Raw genomic sequence first — 24,638 nt, 5'->3', positions numbered from 1 at the left:
AATGGTTTGAACTGGTACCAGAACACCACCTGTTGGTATTTTTAATCTCTATCCATGGAGAAAAACCGTGCTTAGCACCAATCAGCGTAATAGCTAAACATATCAACGGTGCTAATTAGATTATACATAAATTTTTGAATCTGTAAATTTTTGTTATAACCTGGAAGTCTTTATTTTATTCAGCTAAGGAATGTCAACTGCAACATCTTCAGCCATCAGAGCTGTGGTGGCATTGCTCAAAGAGGTGATACAGAGCCTGAGTCCCTCTGACCCCACATTACATACGTGTGGCATCCAAAGTGGCATTCACCCTTAGTGCAGCCACTTCCTCTCTCTGAACTGATATTTATTGGCTTATCTGTACAATGAAGTGTGGTTGCTTGTCTTGAAATGAGAATATGAGGTCCTGAAGTTTTATAACTTTTACATGCAAAAATATATTCCTTTTGAACAAGTTGGCTGTTGGCTCTTACAAGAAGTAGGCACTTCTCATCACTATATTGAAATGACTTGAAACAATGAAGTAATTAAGAATAAAGTTTTAGCTTAAATGCAGAGAACAAAGGCAGCACAAAAGCAACACCTCTCCTTCCCACACAGTACTGGTGTTCTCTGCTACCAACAGATCAACAGAAGCATATGGGGAAAAAATTTATCCTATTCAAAAGAAGATTTTTAAAAGTGACCCCAAGGGAGAAAGCTTTTGACTTCAACCATGCATCTGTACCCAAAAAGTCATCTCTGCTTAGGTAAATCAAATTGCTATGCTTCAATTTAAAAACTGCAACTAAACCACTGCCTACTGGGGAGCTCACATTTTTATTCATACTTACAAGAGGTTGCTGATTCTACTCAGCAATGGCAGTAATTACCAGTGGACTTATAGTTCAACCAATACAACGAAGAAAATGAAATGCATTTTAGAAGTGTTAGTGAATTATTCTGGCTTGGTTTTCATTTTTGTATGCTCCATGGCATTTAAGTTGCTATGATAACTAAAATAAACAAAGATTCAGAACAAATCATGAACCTATATAAATGAAATTATAATTAATTTTCTAGGCTAATTTTCAAGGTTTCACTGCATCAGTTGATGATACATACCCAAAGCAGATAAATTATATCTTTAATATTAATTAAAGTTTTACTTAAGTAAACTTGTTAAAAAAAAAAAAAGAATGATTTAAACCTCATACATTTACATTGTTTGAACTTCAATGAGCAGAACAGATATAATTCATGGTGTTAAAAGTTGTTCAGGCTCTCTGAAAGCTAAAAATGTGTCCTTGCTGAATAGCAAAATGAGATTTCCACGGACTATGTATGCCTTGTTTCCCACAGTTAAAGTGTCACAGCATGAAAACATTCTCCTACTTGTGGACATTTTGGTACCTATTCCCTGGGTGAGCGTGTGCAAAAATGATTGGAAAGAGTTATTGACAATTCATACAGTATCCCATATTTCATTAGGCAGAACAACATATCTTAACTCAGAGGGGAGATGAAGCAACAATGTTTTAAATGACTATTGACTCCAGTAAATTTCCTGGTAACGTCAGAAGACTGTAGTCTGTCAGGTTCATGAGAGACTCGAGATGATACAGGAATCCAATTATGTGAAGTCTATTTAGTTGTCCTGTTTGCTAAGCCAAAGGTTAACGAGAACTGCACTGAAAAACCTCCTGTGGTATTACAAAGTATTTCTTAGGCGACATAAAAAGTAAATGAAAAAGTATTTTAATCAAGTCTTTAACTCTTTAATTGCGACTGTGTACTACACAATACAGCAAACAAAAAGCGATGGAAAAAGTGTTTTAGAAAAATCTGTCACTGAAAAACAGAGATCATTACTTATTAATAGAGTAATTATTACTATTTCTAATTTGCAAAGGAAAAACGTTCAGATAGTCACTGCTAGCATTAAATCTTTATAAATAGTAAGCCATGGCCTCTAATTTTAGACAGAAATTAATTATATTTTTGTTGGTAACACATTCCAATCTGTTTACACAGCTGACGAGTCTCAGCTGCAGCAGACTCGAGCAGAGAGCTTTGAGGACTTTCCTGCTTTGGAGCAGATGACTCAACATTCACCAATTTCATTAAGGATGAAAAGGGGAAAAATTCACCTGCAACAATGTCACTTGTAAAAACAGACTTAAAACAGATTCATGAGTTTTGCATATGTGAGCTATTCTACTCAAAAGAAAGGTTCTGTATTTTTTTCTCCCTTGCTGCTGTGGGAAAACGGATTAGAAGGGTTGAGTTTCCAATTCTTTTCTGGGCTAATGTAAACTAATAAAACGTTAAAATGGATCCAAATTTCAAAGACTGTAATTACCACATGACACCATGCTGTTATTTCAGATCTTAAATCTATCCTCTCATATATGCCCTTGAATACGTGGAAAGAGATTAAATCAACTCTCAGAAACTTAACTACTGTTTCTGCAAACATTGCCACAGGCTTTTCCCAATTATATTAAAATTCAGACTGTTTTTGCTTTTTTTTTTTTAAATTATTATTTGCATAAATCCTTACCAAATGCAAAAAAAAAAAAAAAAAGAAAAAGAAAAAAAAAGCAGCAATCACAAACAGCAAATCTTCTTTTACAGGGGGGGAGTAGAAAGGGACAAGAAAGCAGAATGTAATGCACTGAGGATAATGGTAACTTAGATAATGTTAATACAGAAAAAGCAAAGACCAATTCCATCTTCACTTTCTAGAACACTCTACTGAACATTGTAGGTTCAATCCTTAGTTTAAATATAAAAGTCTATAAGAAAAGAAAATACCTATTTTTTTCTATATTTTTCTCAGGCCACTATCTTGAAATCTACACAGAGCATCACTAGGTAATTATTTCGGTGGTTTAGGTGATTTTGTTTTAAGATTAGGGTGAACCTCACTGGCTGACATTGGGAATATACTAACAGAAAAAAACTGAACAAAAATGAAAGATGTGATGTAAAATTCCAGTGTAGGGGCAACCACATAATGAAGGAAGTCTAACATTTGACTGAATTTTGTATTAAAGTCCCATAGTTTCATGAATTTGTAGGCAGTTCCCTGCTTACTCACTCTGTTGCATACTGTAAGCAGACACTTTTATCTTAAGCTAATATTACCCTCCATTTCTAGATAATGGTGATACCAAAACCTGTAAAATATGTTTGAAAATTGAAATATCTTTGCATACAAAATATTTACTAATTTGAAATGCAATCTTGAGAAGCACAGATTCTTGGTGGTTCTGCAACAGCCGAGGTAGATAGTCTTCACCAGCTTCAACCTACCTACTTAATGCTAGACGGAAGAATTCATAAATTAATGGACAAAACAGAGAAAAATATACAGATTACTCAGAATACATGCAAAAATGTTATTTTTTCCTTAAGTTTCCTTAAGCAATTTTGCTTTAGCCTAGGATCATTGATTCCTTCTAGTCCAAAGCATACAATGAACATTAATGATGATGAACATTAATCTCATGGAAAAGGAAATCTTCCCAAAATACTTCAGATATAATATATCTAGATAAATATTCAGATAAAAGTCTGAAATATGTATAATAAATAGCAAGCTTCTGCATATGGGTCAATGAAAACAATTGGATTTTGATGAGAATCGCTCAAGCACAAATGGCTATTTGTAGGAAGAAACAAAATGAGAACCAAAGCTACTTACTGAGTCGTCTGTGGCAGAAGGAGGCCAGCCCTCCCACTGCTGGTGACGGACAGGGATACTGGTTAGGTCGTACACATTCCGTTTTACCTGGGAAAGAAAATCAGAACTTGCAATCAAAAGCATACAAGCAAGCTGCATCATTTTCATAATTCCAGGCTTTCTGAGTTTTTCCCAACTACCTACTGTAAAATAGAGCTCAAGTACAGTGCTCCCAAAAGCATCTGAACAAAAAAAAGTTAAAGAAAAAACATCTGTAATATATCACTGAGAACATGTTATTAATGGAGCCAGATAAACCTGCTACACAACACATAATACAAATTCCTCACAGTAAAAAGTGCTGCCATGTAATGAACAACCTGAAGGGACAGAGAAGGTAATAATAAAAGTAGTTAGAGTTCATTAGTACATTCTGTTTTCTCCTGAAATTTTTGCATTCACACCTCAACTTGTACACAAAGAAATACAATTATTTTTTGCATAAGTTTATTAAAAGAGATCCAAAAGTAAAAGTGACAGTATTAGAAGTGAACATACAAATTAATAATCCCATTTCAAGAATAACAACACATTTCAAATGTTTAACAAAAATCATGTAAACTCACTTTCACATAAATACTTTTATCAAGCTATTAAAGTATAACGTGCTGCAATTAATGATCTTATACAATGGTTATCAGTAAGGAGAGAGAGGGTGGAAGGATGGAAGGAAGGAAAAGAGGAAGGGAGGAAGAAAATGGAGAAAGCATTGAAGATTTCAAATAGAGGAAGAAATGAAAAATACAAGAACTATAAAACTCTTTCCTCAAAAACATTAATGCATTAAAAAAAAAAAAATGTTTCACCAGAGACTTTGTGGTGACTGCTTATAGGGCAAAAAAAATATCTTTGTAATTGAGGTAGCTCAAATTGCGAATAATATCTTATACCAGAACATAAAGATTGCAGAAGCATCAAGCACCCGTGAATGCTGCCCCACCAGACCAGAACTGTGAGCAATGGAAGGCATACAGTGACCAGTGCTGGGCTTTGCTTTGCTTTCCATACAGCTGCAACATATGAATACATGGCCCTCATCTATTTACACACAGCTATTTGCAGTTCCAAGTAAAGACCTCAACCATGGATTTAATAGGCCAAAAAACAATTTCAAAAAGTGAGGTTTGATAAATGTTACTAACATTTTATATAATTTTTTCACTAGGTAAAATTGGTCAGGAAGTCAGAAGTTGTGCCCTGGTCTCAATGAAAATGAAAGTCTCTCATTCACATAATGGAATAAGGGTGATCCTAAAGTTCCTAAAGAGATGATGCTATAAAATAAGGCAATCTACTGAGTAACTATTTTATATACTTTGCCCCTAACTACTTAATCAGTTACTTGCCATTAAAGTCAACTACAGAATACACAATAACACAGTACAGAAATATAACCATATGCCATCTTTAAGTTTACTTTTAAATTGGCATTTATTTTTAATACAGAATTTATACACAACATCTGGCAGAAGATTCATCTAAGAATACATGTCCATAATGAAGTAGTAACAAATCTCTTTTTCTCTGCTTTATCTTTAGAGGAAAATGCCACATGTGCTCTTGTTTTTGGCATACAGTTCAAGCATGCTAACAAATGGATAGAAGACACATGTGCGGACATCAAGCAGTAAAATAACTGTTCTAATCACTGTAAATAAGCTAAGAGGGAGCATACATTTGCTGTCACAGATGTTGACTTGGACAGTATTCTTCAGCAGACTCTTCATGGCACTGCTGCAAAGGTTTGCCAACAAAGAAATGCTGCTGAGAAAGTTCAAGGCATAAACAGAACGAAGGCTCAAAGTACAGTGCTACGCCCAGCCAGGCACTGAATTGCCAATTCTCAGATCCTGCATACAATTACTGATATTATTCTCATGACTTTTTCCCATGGTAATAAATTGCCCCTTAATACAGTGAAAAACTGCTTAATATTTCTGGATAGATTTAATACACCGGCATGAGAATGTGAACTATCAGTGTTAACTAGGCTACGTGGTTGAACGTTTTCAAGACTATTCTGCACTGGTGACTGAGAAAAAGGGCTTCATTTTATTACCTAACAGCAAGTAAAATTACTTCCATCACAGTGGCTCTACATCTCAATAAAGGATAAAAAAAGGCCATGGAGGTTGCCTTATTTGGATATCTCAGTATCCTAGCATGTATTTGTTTTGGAGTTTCCGCTTATCTCCAAATTCTCAGGGTGTTTTAGAATCAAGATTTATTTTTCTTTTTTTTAGATTAAAAAAAAAAAAAACCTGGCGAATTACATATATGCCCCATACTCTGTGTTTTAATATTGGTGGTTTTTTTTTCCAGGTGCTCCTGCAGAGAATCTGATCTGGTAAGTATGTTTCAATCAAAAATTTTAGAACTCTATTTTAAATAAAAACTAAAATAAGAAGGTTATTTTGTTTTAGACAGAGAATACTGAAGCACTTACTAGAGATGAGAGAGTACTTTGTATTACTGCCATCTCAAATGTAAGCACATCATACTTTTAAAAAATACAAATATAGTTTAATTATTCAAAATTGATTTAAATAAACGTTTTAACCGTAAATACATACGGTATATTTGTGTGTATATGTGTATGCATACACACATGCACTTGTGAAAAATGGAACTATGGAGGACAAGACTCTATGGAACTTGGTATATGATCTCATTCCTACTGTTCAAAACAAACAGCCTTTCTTCACTGCTTCTTAACAAGAAGCCAGCCTGCTGTGCAGCATTTGTTCCGCAGTGGTATTAAGGTAAAGAGATGTCATTACTCAGTAGTGACCCCACAACATCCCATCAAAATGTAACAATACTGAGCTGTGATCAGCAGAATATGGTTCTTGCTTTTTTTGATTCTTTTTCAGGATAAACTGCCTCTGAGATAACTGCTCCCCAGTTACACATCAAAAAAAGTCTTATTAATTTTATTTTCCCATTATTAAACTCTAAAAAGAGCTCTTTCAAAATAACAAGTGAAATTTATTTACAGAAATGGGATCAAGAGCATTACATTATATTGCTTTCAAAAAGCTTTCAGAAGTAAAAATAAATAACTCAGAAGTCACATTCTTCAAATTCCATTTTAATTCCAAATCACAACAGAAAGGCATTATGAAAAAAACAGTATTTCCCTTCTTTCATTAACTCATCTGTAACTGCACTGAATTCAATAACATTCCTCTGCTATTCTAAGCTTGAAAGGCATGCTCGGGGTAAAGTGTTATGTTGGTATAAAGCACAATGCCAGACTGATGTGCTGAACAAAAGTGATCAAAGTTGAAGTAATTTTAGCCAACGCACAACTATTCTGCTGCATTATTCTACCAGAATGACATCTGTTGAGCAACTCGTCGCAGAATAAACGAGTTGTTCTAGGCAGGCCTGGCCGGGTAGGGGACCATGTAAAACTGATCAGAGTAATGTTTGGTTAAACAAACTGCTCGAGTTAAGATCACAACTGGATTCTGACTTCAAGCCAAAGTAGCCCTCTTTGAAACAACAAGCCACAGGCAATTATTTCAGATAAAATAGGTTTGCTTTAAAATAACGACTTCATTTTAGGTTTATTTGATAACTAAAATGGTATCAAGAAAGCAAAGTGGGGAAGATTTAGAGAGGAGGAATATTTACTGATTAATTACAGAAACACTCTTCATTAATTGTTTCAGCTTAAATACTATGTAAGGAGGAAAATGCTCTCGTGATTCACTCTATGCAGAACCATAAATCACTTCTTCAGTTAATCAGCAAAACGAAAACCTATGGCAGTGCTCTTCACACAACTGAAAAACATTCAGTTTGCATTTACCATCTGCTAAATTTGTATTTAAAGTTCTCACGATGCTGACAGGAGGACTGAAATCCATATAACTGTGTAAAGCTAACTAATTTCCAGTGCCTTCCACTGAGCTACATTTATTGGCAAACTTTTTGGTCCCCCACCTTTGATCAGCTAGAAATACTAATTGGCAGCATTGTCTTTGTGTAGCCCAGAACTTCTTTACATAATGTGGAGATACCATGGAGACTGGCATATTGCTATGGCAGCCGCCCTTCAGATTATAATCTCCAGAATATTCCAAATCAATGAAAAACAAATTAGAGGCACATTTACTTGGTTCCTCCATTCAGCTGTGAACAGTATCAATACAACCATTTAAACAATAAATAAATTTGGATGCATTTTAACTTGGAAAAGCATGTGTAATTGCTGCAGAATGGAATGCCCTTGCCTTGCAGCTGTACCAGATGATGGAGAAGCACGTGAAATTTTACCTTCGCTCATTTTCTCTGGTGATAGGACAAAGTTAACATATTAAAAACTAGTTCTAAAAACCTGAATATGGAGGCAGCCAAAAATTGCCAGATACAGGCAGTCTTACTTTCTTATCTTTCGCTGTTTTTGTAGGTGAGAATGTTGCTTTAAAACTGGGGCTAAGCAGAGAAGATAGCCTCTGTAGAGACAGAATTACTGCAACATTCAAAGCCCTTCCACATCTATATTAGTAAGAATAAAATGAAGTAAAATGTAATCACAGGGCAAGAATTCCATACCAGCAATGTGATGGTAACACTGACCTTCCAGTGGTGCCACCGGGAATAAGAAGCTACTTTCATAATTCTGAGCTGGAAAAATCTAAAATTTACTGCCAAGAAATCTAACATTGACAGAATTTATTTTTTTTTTAAATTAAAATATTATGCTGAATCAAAGAAGCCTGAATCTGTATCTTTGAATCAAAACAAATCACAACAAAGAATCACAACAAAGTTCAACAGTAGCTTCCCTCAGGCTGTTTTCTGCTTATGTAGGTACAAACTTAATTGAAATAATGTAGATAATGAACTTTTGTTAGTCTTATTATTAAATATAATTTATGCAAAGCTGCAAATTGGCTGAGATGCTAAAGACTGTTCCAGGCACATAGGCAGCATGAAAGACAGTGCAAAAATGAGTGCATGAATGGCAGACAAAAGGAGCAATAAAGTCAGAGGACTGTGAGGAATGTGGAATGTGAGTTGGGGGACACAGAGAAATGAGATCAGACGCAGACAGAGCAAGGTTGCATGGGGCACTGATGGCAAAGCCAGAATCTTGACTTTGACATTGTAACTGAGAATTAGTCACGACAAGCAAGCACAATTTTCAGGGCACAATAATGTTATGGACAGGGCAGTGCCAGGCAGAAATACAGAGTAAGCAAAAGCATTTTGCTGAAGAAAGACAGAAAGAAAGGAAGCAAATGCAGCTGAAGTGATAATCATCAAAACCACAGAGGAAAATCTCAGCCAAAGTTTCACTAACAGACAGTGGGCAGCAGCTCATGGGAAGTGCAGAAGGGGATATAGAAGTGCAGAAGGGGATAAAGCAGTGAATCTGAAAGGATACTGATGTTATCAATAGTTCCGAGCAGATGGGTCAGATAAAATGGTGATTTCTGTTAGCTTTGGACTGCCCAAAAACTGTTAGATGTACAAAGATGTAAGATTAGAGATGAATTTCTCTGCCACAAGCTATTGTCCAAGTGTGCTCCACAGGAGTGATCAAAAAGTGGGACAGAAACAGAAGAAGTTAGGAGAGAAAAAATGATCCATACTTTTAAGTTTTCTCAAGGCAGAGAAAAATTTACATTTTATCAGCAGTCAATCTGAAACTTAGATGATAATCAGTCTCTAACAGCTGAGTGAGGTTTAAATCACACAACACTTCCAATTAGGGAATTAAGATGTCCCAAGCAGGCTACTTTTGCTTGTCAAGAATTGCGCAGCACTTACTCTCCATGGAAGATTCACTGTACTGAAATAACCATTTACATTTGCTCAATTCACTCTATTGTAATGTAAAGGAAAAACTTATCTATTTGTAACCTAAATATTTTAAAGTCTACACCAAATGCAGAAGATGGCCTCTTCAGCCCAAGCCTGCCAGCCAGTCCTAAATCAGCACTTTTCTGAGTTACACTGCAACATATTCTCTAATTCATTTTCTTTTTTAATTACACAGCTCTTCCTTTAAATTATTATTTTTGTTTTCTAATACTTCTGATAAGATTATATTCTGTACTATTAAAGTCTTCCTCGGGACGCTATAGCTTTGAAGCCACTTTTGTTTATTGCAGGAGAAAAATGTGGCTTAAATTCAAACAATTGATTTTAATTCAATGTCTGAAATCCATTACTTGCTTATTCTATCGTGGTAAGTAGAATTGAAACAAATAAGAGCCTCAAAACTTCCATAGTTACTGAATAGAGTACTCAATTCCCTCTGATTAAGACTGTTTCATTTGCAAATTTAAAACAATATACAATTTTAAACCTTCCTAAAAAGATGTTGAGAGGACCTGGATGTCCTCTATATATGAGTCACATACAAAGCAGAACTCATCAGCAAGTTATAACAAAATCATCAGAAAATTTTCTGCTAGCTTTTCATGGGCCACTTTCCTATAATTAAACATATTAGCATACAGGAAAGCCAAATTTCACTCCAGAGTTTATTGAACAGCATTCAAAACAACATAAATCCAGTTTAAACTACTGCTGAAAATGGGTTGTGCTGTACTGTAGTACTCAGCAAATATTGTGTCAACATCTTCATTAGGAGGTTTGCTGAATTCATTATATAACCCTTCAAATTAACTTAGGTCTGGAAAAAAAACATGTGATGCTTGTGACATTTTGCTGATAAGAGTTCAAATAAAGACAATTAAGCCACATTGAACACTAAGCAAAAACAACTGAATACGTTTTTTGGTTTTTTTTATGTTTCTAGATCTTTAATTTCAGTATCTAGAAAAGAGATTGATGTACATAAATTTTACCACTGATTGTTGGGAATGTGGTAGGAGAACTTCATATATCTAAGGAGGAGATCAGCGATTTAAAATAAGTAACCCACTCTATTTTTAGACTGAATTATGAAAGACTATGAAGAATAAATGGCTGAATAATCAAATGCAAAGTTAACACGTTATTTTGCTATTAGGTATTTTATACTGGAAAAGGCAGGAAAATTTTCAGGAGAAAAATCTGTAAGCAGACAGCAAACTTGAGAGATGATTCACCATAACGTTCCAGTAAAAAATATCTCTTGTGGGGATATAAAGCACTGGGTAGGAGGACAGACTTCCCAGAAGTGTTAGAAAGCAGTGTGTTCTCCATCTAGGTAAGCACTTACAGATTCATTCCCCTAGATTCACATCTATCACACTGATGTCAAACAGGCTTCAATGCAACAAAGAATGGAAGCTGAATAATTCAGTGATGGAAACTGAACATAAAATGCTAGTTCCATTTCACTGGTGCAAATTCTTGCGGGCTATGTACTAATATAAAGTATTAACAACAAATTTTAAATGTCCTAATCTCCAAAAATAAACAGTTGTTTGGTTTTCTTTTTTTCCCACTCTAAGCTACTTGGCAACAACATATCTACAGCTTGTAGACACTTTCAGAGAGAGATTACCTGCATCCTTCAGATCATCACTGAAATTGAGAACCACAACACTTATTTAAACAATTTTTTTTAATGCTTAAGGCATTCTCCACCACTTAATCCGAGCTCTCCAAGCTCAGATACTATTTTTTTTTTTGCCACTTCTTTGGATCTGCCCTCTTCCTCAGCTGCAGCAAGCAGCAGATGTTGAATGAGTCTTGCTCGCACCATCTCCTCCCTGTAACATCTACTGAGGGTGAATATCAGACATTAAACCTTCACTCAACATCAAATATGTTTGGTATGTATGATAAGGTGAAACAATTTTAGAGATGTTATTAAAAAAAAGAAAAAAGCTTGCTAAATTGTAAGGAGAACAACTGAGTTATGCATAGTGAGATTTGTGACAGTGTACTGCAGACACCCCTATGTATCTGCATATAGAGAAACTACAGTTCCATACTCAGGCACTTCACTGCATTAAAAATGTTGTTTTATTTCTCAGTGCCACAGTCTTTTGCCAGAATACATGCACATTTTCATTCTGTGAAATAAAATACCATTTTGCTGATCTCTGTCCTAAAATACCTAAAACTAGAAGTCCTATCACAAGGGCATTACAGGTAAATGCAAGTTACAATCTTCTGAACTTGATGCGGAAGTTACTGATTGCAACTATATGGCTGGCACTACACAAAGCTTCAGCCTATATAATTATTATTATTCATTACTTGCAGTGCCTAGGAGACCTAATTGTGATAATCCCCTCTGAACTTAAAAACACACAGCCCTTTGAATTTTTTTTTTTAATAGAAGGTTAAAAGAAGAAACAAATTTCTACAGAAGAAGGAAGAACACGTTCTTGAGAAATGGAGGCAAAAGACATGAGTATTAAAAAAGCAACAACAACAAATCCTTTTAGCAGCACATGCAATAGGTTGAAAAAGGGTACAAAAGAATTAGAGTTTGAGCTAGCTGTGACATTAGAGATTGAAAGGAAGATGTGATTAGGGTTAAAAGAGAGCAAACAACAAAGACTTACTGACAAAACAATTTTATGAATTGATTGGAAAATGCCTTAAAGACTTCTGCTAACAAAATGAAACTGATGACAATACGTGAAGTTTTGGGCTTGTTTTATTTTTGTTTGTTTTGCTTACATACAGTGTGCTGACATGGAGGAGGCACATTCTGAAGTCCCAGTTTGTTGTTCCACTCAGTAGAAAAGGTCATTTGAGAAAAAAATACTTACTCGTAGTTTGAATGAAACAGTATTGCTCAGTGGGTACTACTAACTGACCTTCATGCACACTATAAAAGACAACAGGCAAGTGACAGTAAGTCATCTTTTATCAGATCGCTACAAGAGGCAACCACTCTTTGAGAAAGCACCCAAAATAAACAATAAAATAAAGAGCAAATACAGTTTTTAATACTGTTGCACTAAGAAAGAGTGCTCACTTGCCACAGAAAAGTTTCCAAAACAAACTGTTAATGCTACAATCCCAATTCCATCTGCTTTAATGTCCTAAGATGTTGATAAATTGCCAAATATCAGGTATTTTATTCCTATTCAAAATTAACGTCTTCAGATATCTTGAAAAACAGTGAGACAAACAGTGGAGGTCCAGACTGAAGCAAAACTCACACCTGCCAGTATGGACATTTGTACTGCTGTAAAACATACCAATTTTAGTTACCACTTCTCAGTAGATTTCAGAATGCTTTATGAAGCACGATAAGAATGTTACATGGGTTATCTTTTGGATTCTACTGTATCTGTATACATTGCTGTAACAGACCCGAAGACAGAGAACCTTGCTGTACCAAACATCAAATAAAAATACACAAACTGAATGAGGATGTCATTAGGAAGGAGCCTTGGAGCCTTGAAAGACTGACTAAAAGACCAGGTTAAAAAGAAAGTCAAATGAAAGCCACTAGTTGAAACAGCTGGTCCACTAATTACAACAGATTGCAGTAGGGTAACAGTTTGCACCTGGGCTAACCTGATGAAAGAGATCATGGGGAGTCAAGGGACAAATAATTGCATACATGGATTGCATACCAAGAAGACAATATGTAATCCTAATAGATTACCTCAGTGATTAAATCAGTAACTTTGAGAAAAATATGTCTTGACAGCAATCATGAAGTTAAGGACGTGACCAAGAGTAAAATCTGTAATTCAAGTTTTTTAAAATTTGTATGAAAACAATATTTTAACTAATAATATACTTTCTGTGCATACCAACATCTCTGAGAAGTACCAGGGGCAGAAGCCACAGCCACTACCAGATAATGGTAAAATACAAAGGTTAGGAAGTAAAAAAACAAAAAGTGCACATTACATCGATTTGATCCCAGCTTGTCCACATCAGATGTGCATATATTCAGACGACAGTGCAAACAAGCACTATTTTGCAGCTCCTGTCTTTCAATCTTTTTCACTTCCTTTGTCAGGAATTATGGTGCAAACTCTTCAGCAAAAGTGTTATACTTTCCTTTATCTCTTATCCTGGCTGTGTTCTTCTATTTTTCCATAAGGAAATAATTATCTTATTGATCTATAACACAGTTTAAACAGATATTTTATATAGTCAGGTCCCCATTCATGAGAACCCTAGTGATTATTTGTAGGGCATGAATTATCACTAGACGTGAGAGAGTGGATATGGTTCTTGCAGTGGAGAGTAGATGTTATGTTTTCACGGCTGTCATGTTCTGAACAAAAGATGAATTTAGATGAATTTATTTGATGACAAACATCCTCACCTTCATTTCAAAGAAACTGGCTTGTGACAGCCAAAGCATGATAAATACATATCTTGCTCTTTCATCACTTCCCTGTTTGTGCGTTTTCATGGGTTTCAAAAGTAATCAGTCATACCAATAAATGGTAAAATAAACGGCCATTTTAAGAAGGAGAATGGAAGGCAGATGCTCAGGTTTTACTGCATTACATGAATAACACCAGTTGCACTCATATTGAAAAAAATATTTCCCCTTTACAAATTTCTTTTAAGGAAACAGAAAACGCCTAAGACTCGTGTGCTTCAGCAATGATCGATATTTTAAGTGGTAAGCCTAACAGATTTAGCTTAAGAAGCAGATAATAAAAATCACTATTTTGTCAAGTGCCTTTTGTCTCATTTCTTGACAACTCTGATAAAATACTCTTAATGAGAGTAAATTTTACTGTTACTAAACAATATAAAATCTATAAATATTGTGTAGCACAAGTACCACTGCTGTACAGAGTTGTGTAGTACTATGATGCAGAGAAATCCAGTACTCTGACTTCTGTTCTTTGTGTCCTTCCTCTCCCTACTTTTGCACTTAAACACCACAGCAAGACTGCTGCTGAAGAGATGGGCAGGCTCTTTCTGCAGTCCTTCGATGCCAGTACCCACCAACAAGGTGCACCTAAAAAGGAACACGAGCCACAGATCTGAGTGGTCTCACACATTATTACTAACATCACCAGTACTGTACCGATGGAATGACAGGACAAAGCTACTAGTTTGACTTATACTGCTCCCTCCAGTCAGCTTACAAATCCATTTGTAACCCAAAGCAGAAATGATATGCAGAGCATGATTTCTCTGAGACCTGCTGGTATCTTTCACTACATAAAAGAGAATATAAAAGAAAACATGAGTTACACAGAAACCCATTAATAACTCAACAGTTAACTTGATAGGTTCACCTGATTAGTGGTACTTAGTTGTTGAGTTCTTACCGAGTTCTCACAACACTAAAGTGTACCAGGGTATCTTTCTCAGTCACCCTAAGTATAAAAATTTAATACCTTTTCTTAAGGTGGTTGAGTTTCCATACATATTATATTGATACTGCTTTAAGATCATGTTCAACTAATTATAAAACAAGATTTACTGAGCTGTTAGTCAGCTTCTTATTTAAAAAAAATTGCTTGGTATTTCCTCTATCTCATTTTCACATCTACCAAATCATCACCTTTCATTGAGCTTTTCTTCGTATCAACAGTACTACAAATAATCTGAAATTCACCTCTGCATTAACCAAGTAGTGACTGTTAGTTTCACAATGGAAAATAAAATTATGCAGACAATGTGCACAGTGTATTTATAAGAAATTCACTCTACACACGAGTTACAAAGGTAGCTACTAACACTGCAACGTTTAAGATATATGCAGTTAAAGGACCCGATTATTAACAAGCACCTCTCCTATATACATATACAATTTTTAAAAGAGAATGCAGCCTATTTAGCAGTTCACTAACAAAGCTATTCCTTAGCTCATCCCTGCCATAACCTGCTCTATTCAGAAACATATGGGAAAAGACATTAAATAACCAGTGAAAACCATGGACTTCTGGTATTAGTGCTACACATTGCATACCCCTATTCATTATTCCACCTCCCTTGTTTAATCTATCATTAAGATTCAGTGACCCTACACTAAATTTAAAGCAGATCCTTCCTTCCTCCCATGCCTAAATTCACATACTTTTCTAGCTGGGGATGCCCTCGAGTATTAGCCACTCTACAGGGTTTCTCTAATCTCAGCTCTGAACTATGTTGTGCTATAGAAGCAAGAAATTGCTGGTTAACATCTTTAACTATGGAATCTTCCACAAAAAAAAAAAATAAATAAAAAAAACCACCTCATTTACTTAATAAGCCTTTAATTTAAAACATACAAAAAAAATATGTATTTCCCACTACATGCTTTAGAATAGAAATAATATACTTCTTTTAAGGAATGTTTCCTTGTACCTGTGTCAGAAACAGAATTTCATAGGAAACAATTTTAAAGCGATTTGTTGTAACATCTTAGAAAAGCTAGATCTTCATTTGTATTCAAAGTCAATATGAAATAGTTTTTAATAAACACAAACCAATAAAGCAAGAAGATAAAAAAAATGATGAGATATTAATTGTGCCTTTTTTTTTTCTTAACAAAGGAACTAAAACTATATAAAAATATATAGACCTCTGCCTCTCTCATTTCTTTTTATTGACACAGACTGCACTGCAGTAGCAGTGGCAGTACAGGTGAAAACATTAAAGAGTTTTGAGAAAAAGGGACAAGAATCATTATCATTAACATCTGTACATATTTGTCAACTGTACTCCTGTCTTCCTCTTCCATGATAAGGTGAAAATTGAGCGTCACCAGAATTCTAAAAAGTTAAAGACAGTAAGACTGTGGTGACAAAAAGATGAGACTCTGTTAACAAAACAAACTGGGCAAAGGTGCAATCTGAATGTAGATTTTTTGCCTTTACTAAAGAAGCTGTAGATTTTTTCCTGTGTTTGTTTCATTAATAATATTTTTATCACACTTAAATATGTTTAAGCTTATTCCCTCAAAAAATAGAACAGAGTTGAAAAGAAGAGGTGCTACATGACTAAAGACTCCTCTCTGGCTCTTATTTCTTTAGATTCACCACTAACTAGGGAAGGCGTACAGAAGTTGCACACATTTGCAGCACAGAAAAAGATGAAAGTGTGATCAAGTGAGTAAGATTCAAGTTGTCAAAACCATGCTTTTCCACATGCAGGTTTTGAAGGGTTACTTACAACTCCCATTCTTTATGTACGGTTATCAGGTAACAGAAAAGTATCAGGAACAGTTAAACAGAGTAATCTGAGAGCAACACTGGAAAGCCCAAAGACTGAGTTGAACACAGGAAGGTGAAGGAAATGCATCAGCAGGAAAGCTGAACAAAACCAATAACACGAGCTCTATAAAACCAGCAGATAGAACAATCCAGAGACAGATCAGCTGGAACTCTTTCCAACGAGGAAGCCTTCTCTACAAGCAGCATCCTTTTTATGAAGACCTGTTTTGCTGAATCTATCCTTTTCAGCCAACACATAACAGCACATTGCTGCCAAAATCTGCTTCACATGCAGGCTTGGGCTGCATTTATGAGAGACAAGGTGACAAAGCCACAGAAAAGACTTTGAGAAAAGAGCATTTTTCCTAACAGGGAAAGCTTTACAAGTTCTTTCACCAGATTCAACTTAATTCTGAACATTCAAGAGAAAAGTTCAGAATATCTATTTAGTTTCATAAAAGGTGTACACTGCCACTCCTTCTCACTCCTGCTAATTTTCAGGTTATTTAAATGACACTTCCATTAGTGGGAATGTCTTGACTAGGAAGAAAACCCAGAAACCTTTCTGGACCTGTGTTAAGCAGCAACAACTGGCAGAAATCTAAAAAAATAAAATGCTAAGATCACCTGCCTACGTTCTGAGGCCAAATTTTCAGAAAGTTAAACGGCTTAATAGCTAAAACAATAATAATAACAGTAACAACAACAACATGCATGTATGTAGAAAGGCTCCAGCCGTGTAAACTGCAGCTCAGGTACTCTTCCTGAAGATAAAAGCTTCCAAAATTGGACTGGTTAAATTAGAAACGTAAGCAGTCCACAAGAGAATGTTCCTGTTTCTGTAGTGCAAATTCATTAGTGCTTGATCAACACACTGTGGAGAGTTACCTCTTCTATAGTTTCCAGTATTTACAAAGCTTGTCATTTCTATGCTGTGGAACAACTGAAAAAGCTAATTTGAAACTGTTCTGGCCATTTTCAGTACTCTTCAGTACAAACCTGCTATTGCACTGAAATAAAGTTTTAAATAAAGGTTACAAACATATATTATTTTCTTCTCATTCTCCAAACTTAGCTGTACATGCATCCATAGAACTGTTCAGCAGACAATTACTTGAATTGCAGGTTGTTAGATACTTAATTCACCAAAAATGCCTGCCATGCTGCAGAGATCTAGCAAAGCCTCCATAAGAATTACTTTTCCTCTAAAATAAAACTAGAAACTATGTATTACAAAACGATAGTCACAGATGACAAAAATTAACATCAGAAAAAAAACCTATTCAGCTCAAATTAACACATTTTTATAAATCAAAGCAGAACTTACCCTTGCTTTCTTTCCTGTTACAGAATTATCACTTCAATAGCCAATAAAAAGAAAGATCTAATGAGGTATTTCAGTATCTCCCAAAGAAATATTTTCAGCTCTGTTTTTCTTTTAAGTGCTTGAAAGGCAAGGAGTAATGAATTGCTCCTGTATAATCTTCCTTATTATTGCTGTATAACAAGAAAGTTAAACCTAGTCTTTATCTTTTACATACTTCAAATTACATTTTTTTTTTAATCTCACTGCAACAATGGCAAAGGATGTCTCTGAGCAGAAAAGACAGTTATTTAACAGCAAGTGAGAAGTTCTGCTTTGAGCAGTAATCTTCCTTGCTTCTCCTAATGGGTAATGAGCTGAAGTGTCAAAGACCTATTTAGTAGCTAAGACAACTGAGAGCTCCACACTCTGAGATCCAGGAAATAATCCAATATCCCTTTGGAATAAGCTTCCACGAGGGCCAATTTAAACATCTGCCCCAAAAAATTGTCATAAAATATATCTTTGTGAGTCTCCTGGACAACTTCTACCAATTAGGATAAACATCCATTACTGGAGACAAACAGGCACTCTCCAACCCTGGAAGCATCCATGTACATCATGAGGTACACGGCTGTGAGATGGAGAAATCAGTTACAGTCCAGCAGGAACAACGCAGAAACCTGGAGTAACAATGGGAAATTCTACTGGTTGTTCACCAGTGAAGTGAGCATGCCTTGGATCTAAGATTGTTTGAAACGGGACAGTGAGATCATAACCACTGGGCAAGAAATGAGCTGCAGTGGGAAAAGAGAAATCTGTCAGGTGAAGGAACACAGACAGACTGACCTTGAGCTGTGAAACCTAGCCAATAACATACAGAGGCATGAGGCAAAGGCGTTCAAGATCCCCTGTTTTAAAGGCAAGCATCTTCATGCAGTAGTCATTTCAGATATTTGGAATAGTTTCTGTAAAATCCTCTTCTCTTGAAACAAGAGGCCTTTATTAAAACCAACAGGATTAGAAGATCCAGAAAAGGCTTGCCTGCAGATGCCTTGTGAAAACGAATTCCTTAAAAGTAGCAAGAAAAAAAGGCTGCAGGAATGGCAGAAAGCCAACAAAAAGCTAAGAGCTGCTGGTAATGGTGTCACAGAGACAGGCATTTGAAATTGTCAATCTAGACCAGAAGAAATGTGTGTAATCCGTCACCGATGCTAGGGAGAAAATGGATGGGTCAGAATGGAGAATAAACAGATTGCTTCCTTCCAAAAAACAAACAAGAAACATTGACGCTTCGAAATTAGAGATTATCAGCTACTGAATACATGCACATCTGATGGATACTCCAAGGACTCAAAATTAATCATGATTTGCATGAAGCTGTGAGATTCATTCAGAAACTGCTCCAGTTCATTCCACAGCGTATGTTCAATTTGTTGTGGGTTCTGAAAGCATGAGATTAACCTGTACCTGAAGAAATACTCTCAGTTACTCATGGAAATGCAAAAAGATCATTTGACTTTGCCACAAAAAGCCCCTCTGTCTAGTTTTCAGTCTGAAAACAATACCAAAGACAGAGTTTCTGTTCACGTTAACACTTTTTCAAGGATGTTATTGCAGATCCAGTCACTCTTAAGATTAAAATCTGGGTCGAAGATCTTGAGGATACACTAAAATACTTTTAAATACACATCATGCTTGGGAAAGATGCAAAGTCAAGGTGTAAGCACGAAAGACTCAATCTCACCCAAACAAACAAGCTGAACAGGAAAAATGACAATATTATGCCTCTGTTTTTCAGCATCTGGCTCTGAATCAGAAGATCTTAAAGCTTAATGTTCAGTGATAGAGAGATATAGGAAATGCATTTACATTTCAGAAGAAAAACTGTGTAGAAATACTTGCAAATTAAATGTCTCTTAGTGCTGTCATCAAAACCCTCCTTTTAAAAAAGAATCAATAAAAGCTTCACAAGAGTAAACTGTATGCTGTTGTGCTTCCTGCATCGGCATCAGTGCCAATTAAATTCTGAACCCTAAATCTTCAGTGTTTCCTATCACCAGAACAAACGCTGTGATTTTCTGAGATCCCAGGCTAAGACTCGTTCCTACAGCAGTTAGAAAAAAATATTCCTGTTTTGACTTGTCTGCTGAGTAAGCCTGACACTGAAAACACCTGCTGGAAAGTAAATACATAATATCAAGATGTTAATTTTACAGAAACACTTAATTTTTGCGACCACAATTAACACTCAGGGGAAAAAGCCATTGACAGGTCTGCCAGGCTCCTGGTTGTTCCCAGGATCCCCCTCCAGCAGCGGCTCAGCTCCCGCAGCAGCTAAGCAGCAGCTGACCCCAGGGCTGCCTTCAAAGCACCGCATAGGGAGGCGGAGGGGAGCAGGATGACAGGGAGTTAAACACAGCTTTAAAATTATGCTGACACCCAGCTAGGATCCAAAACAGAAGTCTAAGAGCGAACAGCTGCCGAGAACAGCCCATCCACTCCCATCCTCAAGATCACCCCTATGAGGAGGGCAGCAGGATGCGAATCCCAGAGAGAGGACACCAACAGTTCTAAGGAAGCAGTGTCCTACTGCACAACCAGGTCTTCACCTTTATCAAATAACAGGGATATTTATCACTAACCTGGACAAAGAATTTAAAAAGTTGCCCAGCAAATCACCATTTTAACAGGAGTTAAAATGAACACGCACAACATGTATACAGGAATTTAAAAATGTACACAAGTTTTGATTTATGGTGGATATGATCCACTTCCTAGTCATTTCTAAGGTAACACTACATTTAAACTGTCATGCAATCCAAAACTGACTTTTCTTTCCCTCTTATTCCAATTGCATTACAGTATGCTGGCTGTAACTCAGAAATGAGACAAAATAACACACATAATTGAGAAAAGGCTCTAAAGAAAGCCACAGAATGCTTTTACTTTTTAACTACACAACCGTAGGGCTCAGATTGTAGCTTCTACTGCTTCCTTAGTAAAGACAGGACTCTTGGGGAAATGAAGGTTTTGCTCTCTACCACGTGCATGTATGTGACTATTAAGTGTTTTATAAACACAGATGTTTTACTGTGGTTTATCTTATACTAAGTTTTACAATGGCATCAAAGTTTGAAGAACAAAACAACAGCCTCACAACTGTCAGCTAACTATAGACCAAATCCAACCTGCTTCAAGGATACAACATCTATCAAAACTTAACAGCTAAGCAATAAATTCTTTTGAACCAATACATTTGGTACACTAATTCAAGACGATTAAAGAAGCAGATAACATTAAGAATTAAAATGCAGAGCACATCTTAGGTAAACATCAAACAAAATATTATTAATTGTTATATACTTTTCATGTATTTGCACTACACACATATTTCAAATGCAAATATTAATTTGGAGAGAAATACCTACTGTATATGCACACACTGAAACAGTTTGCTCAGCTATACTGCACCAGCAGTTATTTGACAAGTTATAGCATCACGAGCTGCTCATTTACATAGGCAGCTATTCTTTTTTTTTCACAGTGAAGATGTTAATAAGACAACTGCTTTACGGATCCATACTAGCAGCTCCTCCTCTGAAAACGAATACACAGATGCAGTGTACAAAGTGTACACCAACAAGGCACCAAAAAAATATCTTCTCCAAATACTAGGCAACACTCATTTTATTGACCTATCTTAATATCCAGAATAATTTAATCAATAGAAAAATCCATTTGATATTCATATAACAACCTGCGAAAATTCAGTTCCTGTTTAAAAACCTAATATGCAAGCACTGTACTCAGTGATGCCCTCCACAAAGGGACAGTTTCAAGGTGTAATTCAATACAGAATCATCGAATAGGCTAGAAAAGACTTTCAAGGTCACCAAGTCCAACCACCAACTCAACCATCCACACATCTCTTAACTACCTCCAAGGGAGCAGAAAACCATCACTTCCATTGGCATTCTGTCAGAATATCTCACCACTCCTCTACACGTAGAATTCTAACACCCAATATGAACCCATTCTGGTGCAACCTCAGATCACGTGTTCAGTTTCTTCTTCTGAAAGCCGAGCAATGGAAAATGGACGTGTGGTTGGGTGCTGCTCTGATCTCAGGCAGGATGCTGCCAAAGCACCCCTCAAAGCCAGAAACCCAAAAGCACACCAATTGCTGCACAGTCCTAACACTTCCCTCTACTGGAATTGTGATGTGTGCCTCACACGCACCTACGGCATGCACCCTGTAAGGTGTCACTCAAATGAAAGCACGCCCACTGCGCTTTGCTTTCTATGCACTGTATCATAGGACAGCAAGCAAAATAAAAATCACAGACTTTTCCATTTATGGTGCTATCCTAACAACTCCCTCTTAACATCATTAACTTGCATCTGGTAAGGTGTAATCTGAAAGATTCCTTACTACATTAATCATAGCCATTTAGCCCTTGGGAATGGAAGATACTTAGAACTCTGCTTTGCAAAAATAAATAAAAGGAAGAAGAAAAAAAAAAATAGAACCAACAAGGACTATTACTATTTTTCTACAACATGTCTGCCAGGCAGTGATAAAATACGTTCCTAGAAAGTTGTACTTACTTCTAAAATGGCAAAAAATCTGACCATCTGGTATCACACAGCCTAACTGTACACACCTTACTACATTTCCATCAAAAGGGAATTGAAAACAGAGTATGAATCCTAGGAACTGATGTTTCAGCATCAGTACCCAACACAGCACCCAAAGTCCCCCTGCATTTTATTTCAGAAACAGAAGAGAAAGAGAAACAAAACTAAAGATTTTACAGTGTTCTCAAAATTGTTTCACTCATTTCTGAAGCCAGGCTACTTCCTAGTAATCTAAGCATTTCTAAAAGTAATTTTAAGAAACCTTGACAATTATCTTTGTGTGCAAACATTAGTTTATCCATAGCCATAATTTCAGTTCAGCATCTCCCCTCTATATCTTGTGCAAACTCCTTGCTTGTGCTTACCCAAAAGAAGTTCCTCTTCTAAGGCAAGAATCACTCATTCCTGAATAATTCAAAAGTAGGAGCATAAGAAGTACTTAAATTAATCTGGGAAGTGTTGACAATTTCAGCTTTAACTAACAGCCTCTTTCACCCACTCTACTTAAAAGGTCTTGGCTCTTTTTTATTCTGTGCAGTGACACTGGGCTGGCAGAGAAAAGGCCAGACTGCAGCTGAGAACATCCCCTGTGCACACAGCTGAGAACTGTGACCACAAGACAGCCTGGGCAGGGACAAGACAAACAACAATAGAGAAGCTCTGACATCCTCCACTAACAGCAGCAACAGAACAGTGAAATAGGATACACTTTTGGTAATACAGAACATTCAACAGAACTTCTCTCCCTGGAGCAGAAGGTAAACTGTCAAGTCAGACATGTTCAGGTTAATATTCCAAAGTTGGGTCTCATAAGGCCAAGGAAAAACATGGAAATTCACTGGAGCATTTTGTTCAGTCTGAGCAGTGTGAGAGTTTAAATTTTAAAGAACCAAGAGTAGTAAACTAGGATTAAGCCATGGGACATATTTTTACATTACTTCTTAAATCTTCCTGTAAAACGCTAACTTTTAGTCTACACTTACATGTTGCAACCCATGGCAGAGCAGTTGTGCAAAGAATCAACATGAGAAACATTTTATGCTGGCTGCTAGAGTATTTGTTAGAGTTTCTGTAGGTAACTCAAGAAATTCAATATCATCTGATAATGTTTTCCTCTTCCAAACAGAATGAATTCAAACAGTCTTTACAGAACTGTTCTGCGGTTGCTATCAGCTGTGAAGATCAAGTAGAAACATCACCTTCTGAAATCCGTTGAACTGAACCGAGCTCAAGAGGAACAGAAGAAAATAGAGTTTATCTGCAAAACGGGAGAGAACTCAGAGGGCACTGAACCAAACGTTTTTGGGCTTTTTTCCTGTTGCTTATTATTGGAAAATCGAAACATCCAATGCAAAAAAATGCAAACTGGGAAGCAACATTTAGTCCGAAAGTGCACAGTCCACTCTCCAAGATGACCAAAAATAAGTTGATTTCATATAAGAAGGGACCTGCTTACAGTGTGCTCACATCCCAGTGTGAGCAGTCTCCACAAAAGGCCCTTCGTGCACAGCACAAGCCAGCAGTTCTGCTGCCATGGCACACTGGTAGCCACCAACCTCACTCAAGTTGACCCAGTCTTGTGACCTCCATTTCTTGAGGATCCAGTTATCTTCTCAAGCCTAGCTTTCTCATATGCATTTAGCTATGCTTTAGATACTTCATCACTTCTGCACCTGAAGGAGGGTTAATCTGAGAAACATTTCTACTTGACTGAATTTGTGTGTCCCAAGAAGCAGACTTAAACAATTTCTTGCACCATTCACACTGTGATGCTTCTCTAGTTGAAGACTGGCTGGTTTCATTTGTATATACATTAATCGTGGTGCTTATAGCTATCACTTAAGCTGTCCACTGTCATTTCTACTTATCTTCCAGCACCACTGCTTTCAAAACAAGGTTATAAGAAGTTCAC

General features: G+C 36.3%; 1 protein-coding gene across 2 annotated transcripts in view; it reads right to left on the bottom strand.

Moving 5' to 3' along the window:
• FAF1 (Fas associated factor 1) overlaps positions 1-24,638 on the bottom strand; it is a 146,661-nt gene that overhangs the window by 71,100 nt on the left and 50,923 nt on the right. For both annotated transcript variants that reach the window (XM_048943745.1, XM_048943746.1), the window contains exon 8: positions 3,689-3,775. In XM_048943745.1, the coding sequence (XP_048799702.1) occupies positions 3,689-3,775 (87 nt within the window). The remainder of the gene's footprint in view (positions 1-3,688; positions 3,776-24,638) is intronic.

Source organism: Lagopus muta, chromosome 5 (genome assembly GCF_023343835.1).
Source record: "Lagopus muta isolate bLagMut1 chromosome 5, bLagMut1 primary, whole genome shotgun sequence".
NCBI classification, from domain to species: Eukaryota; Metazoa; Chordata; class Aves; order Galliformes; family Phasianidae; genus Lagopus; species Lagopus muta.
This window is presented reverse-complemented; position numbering and strand designations above follow the sequence as displayed.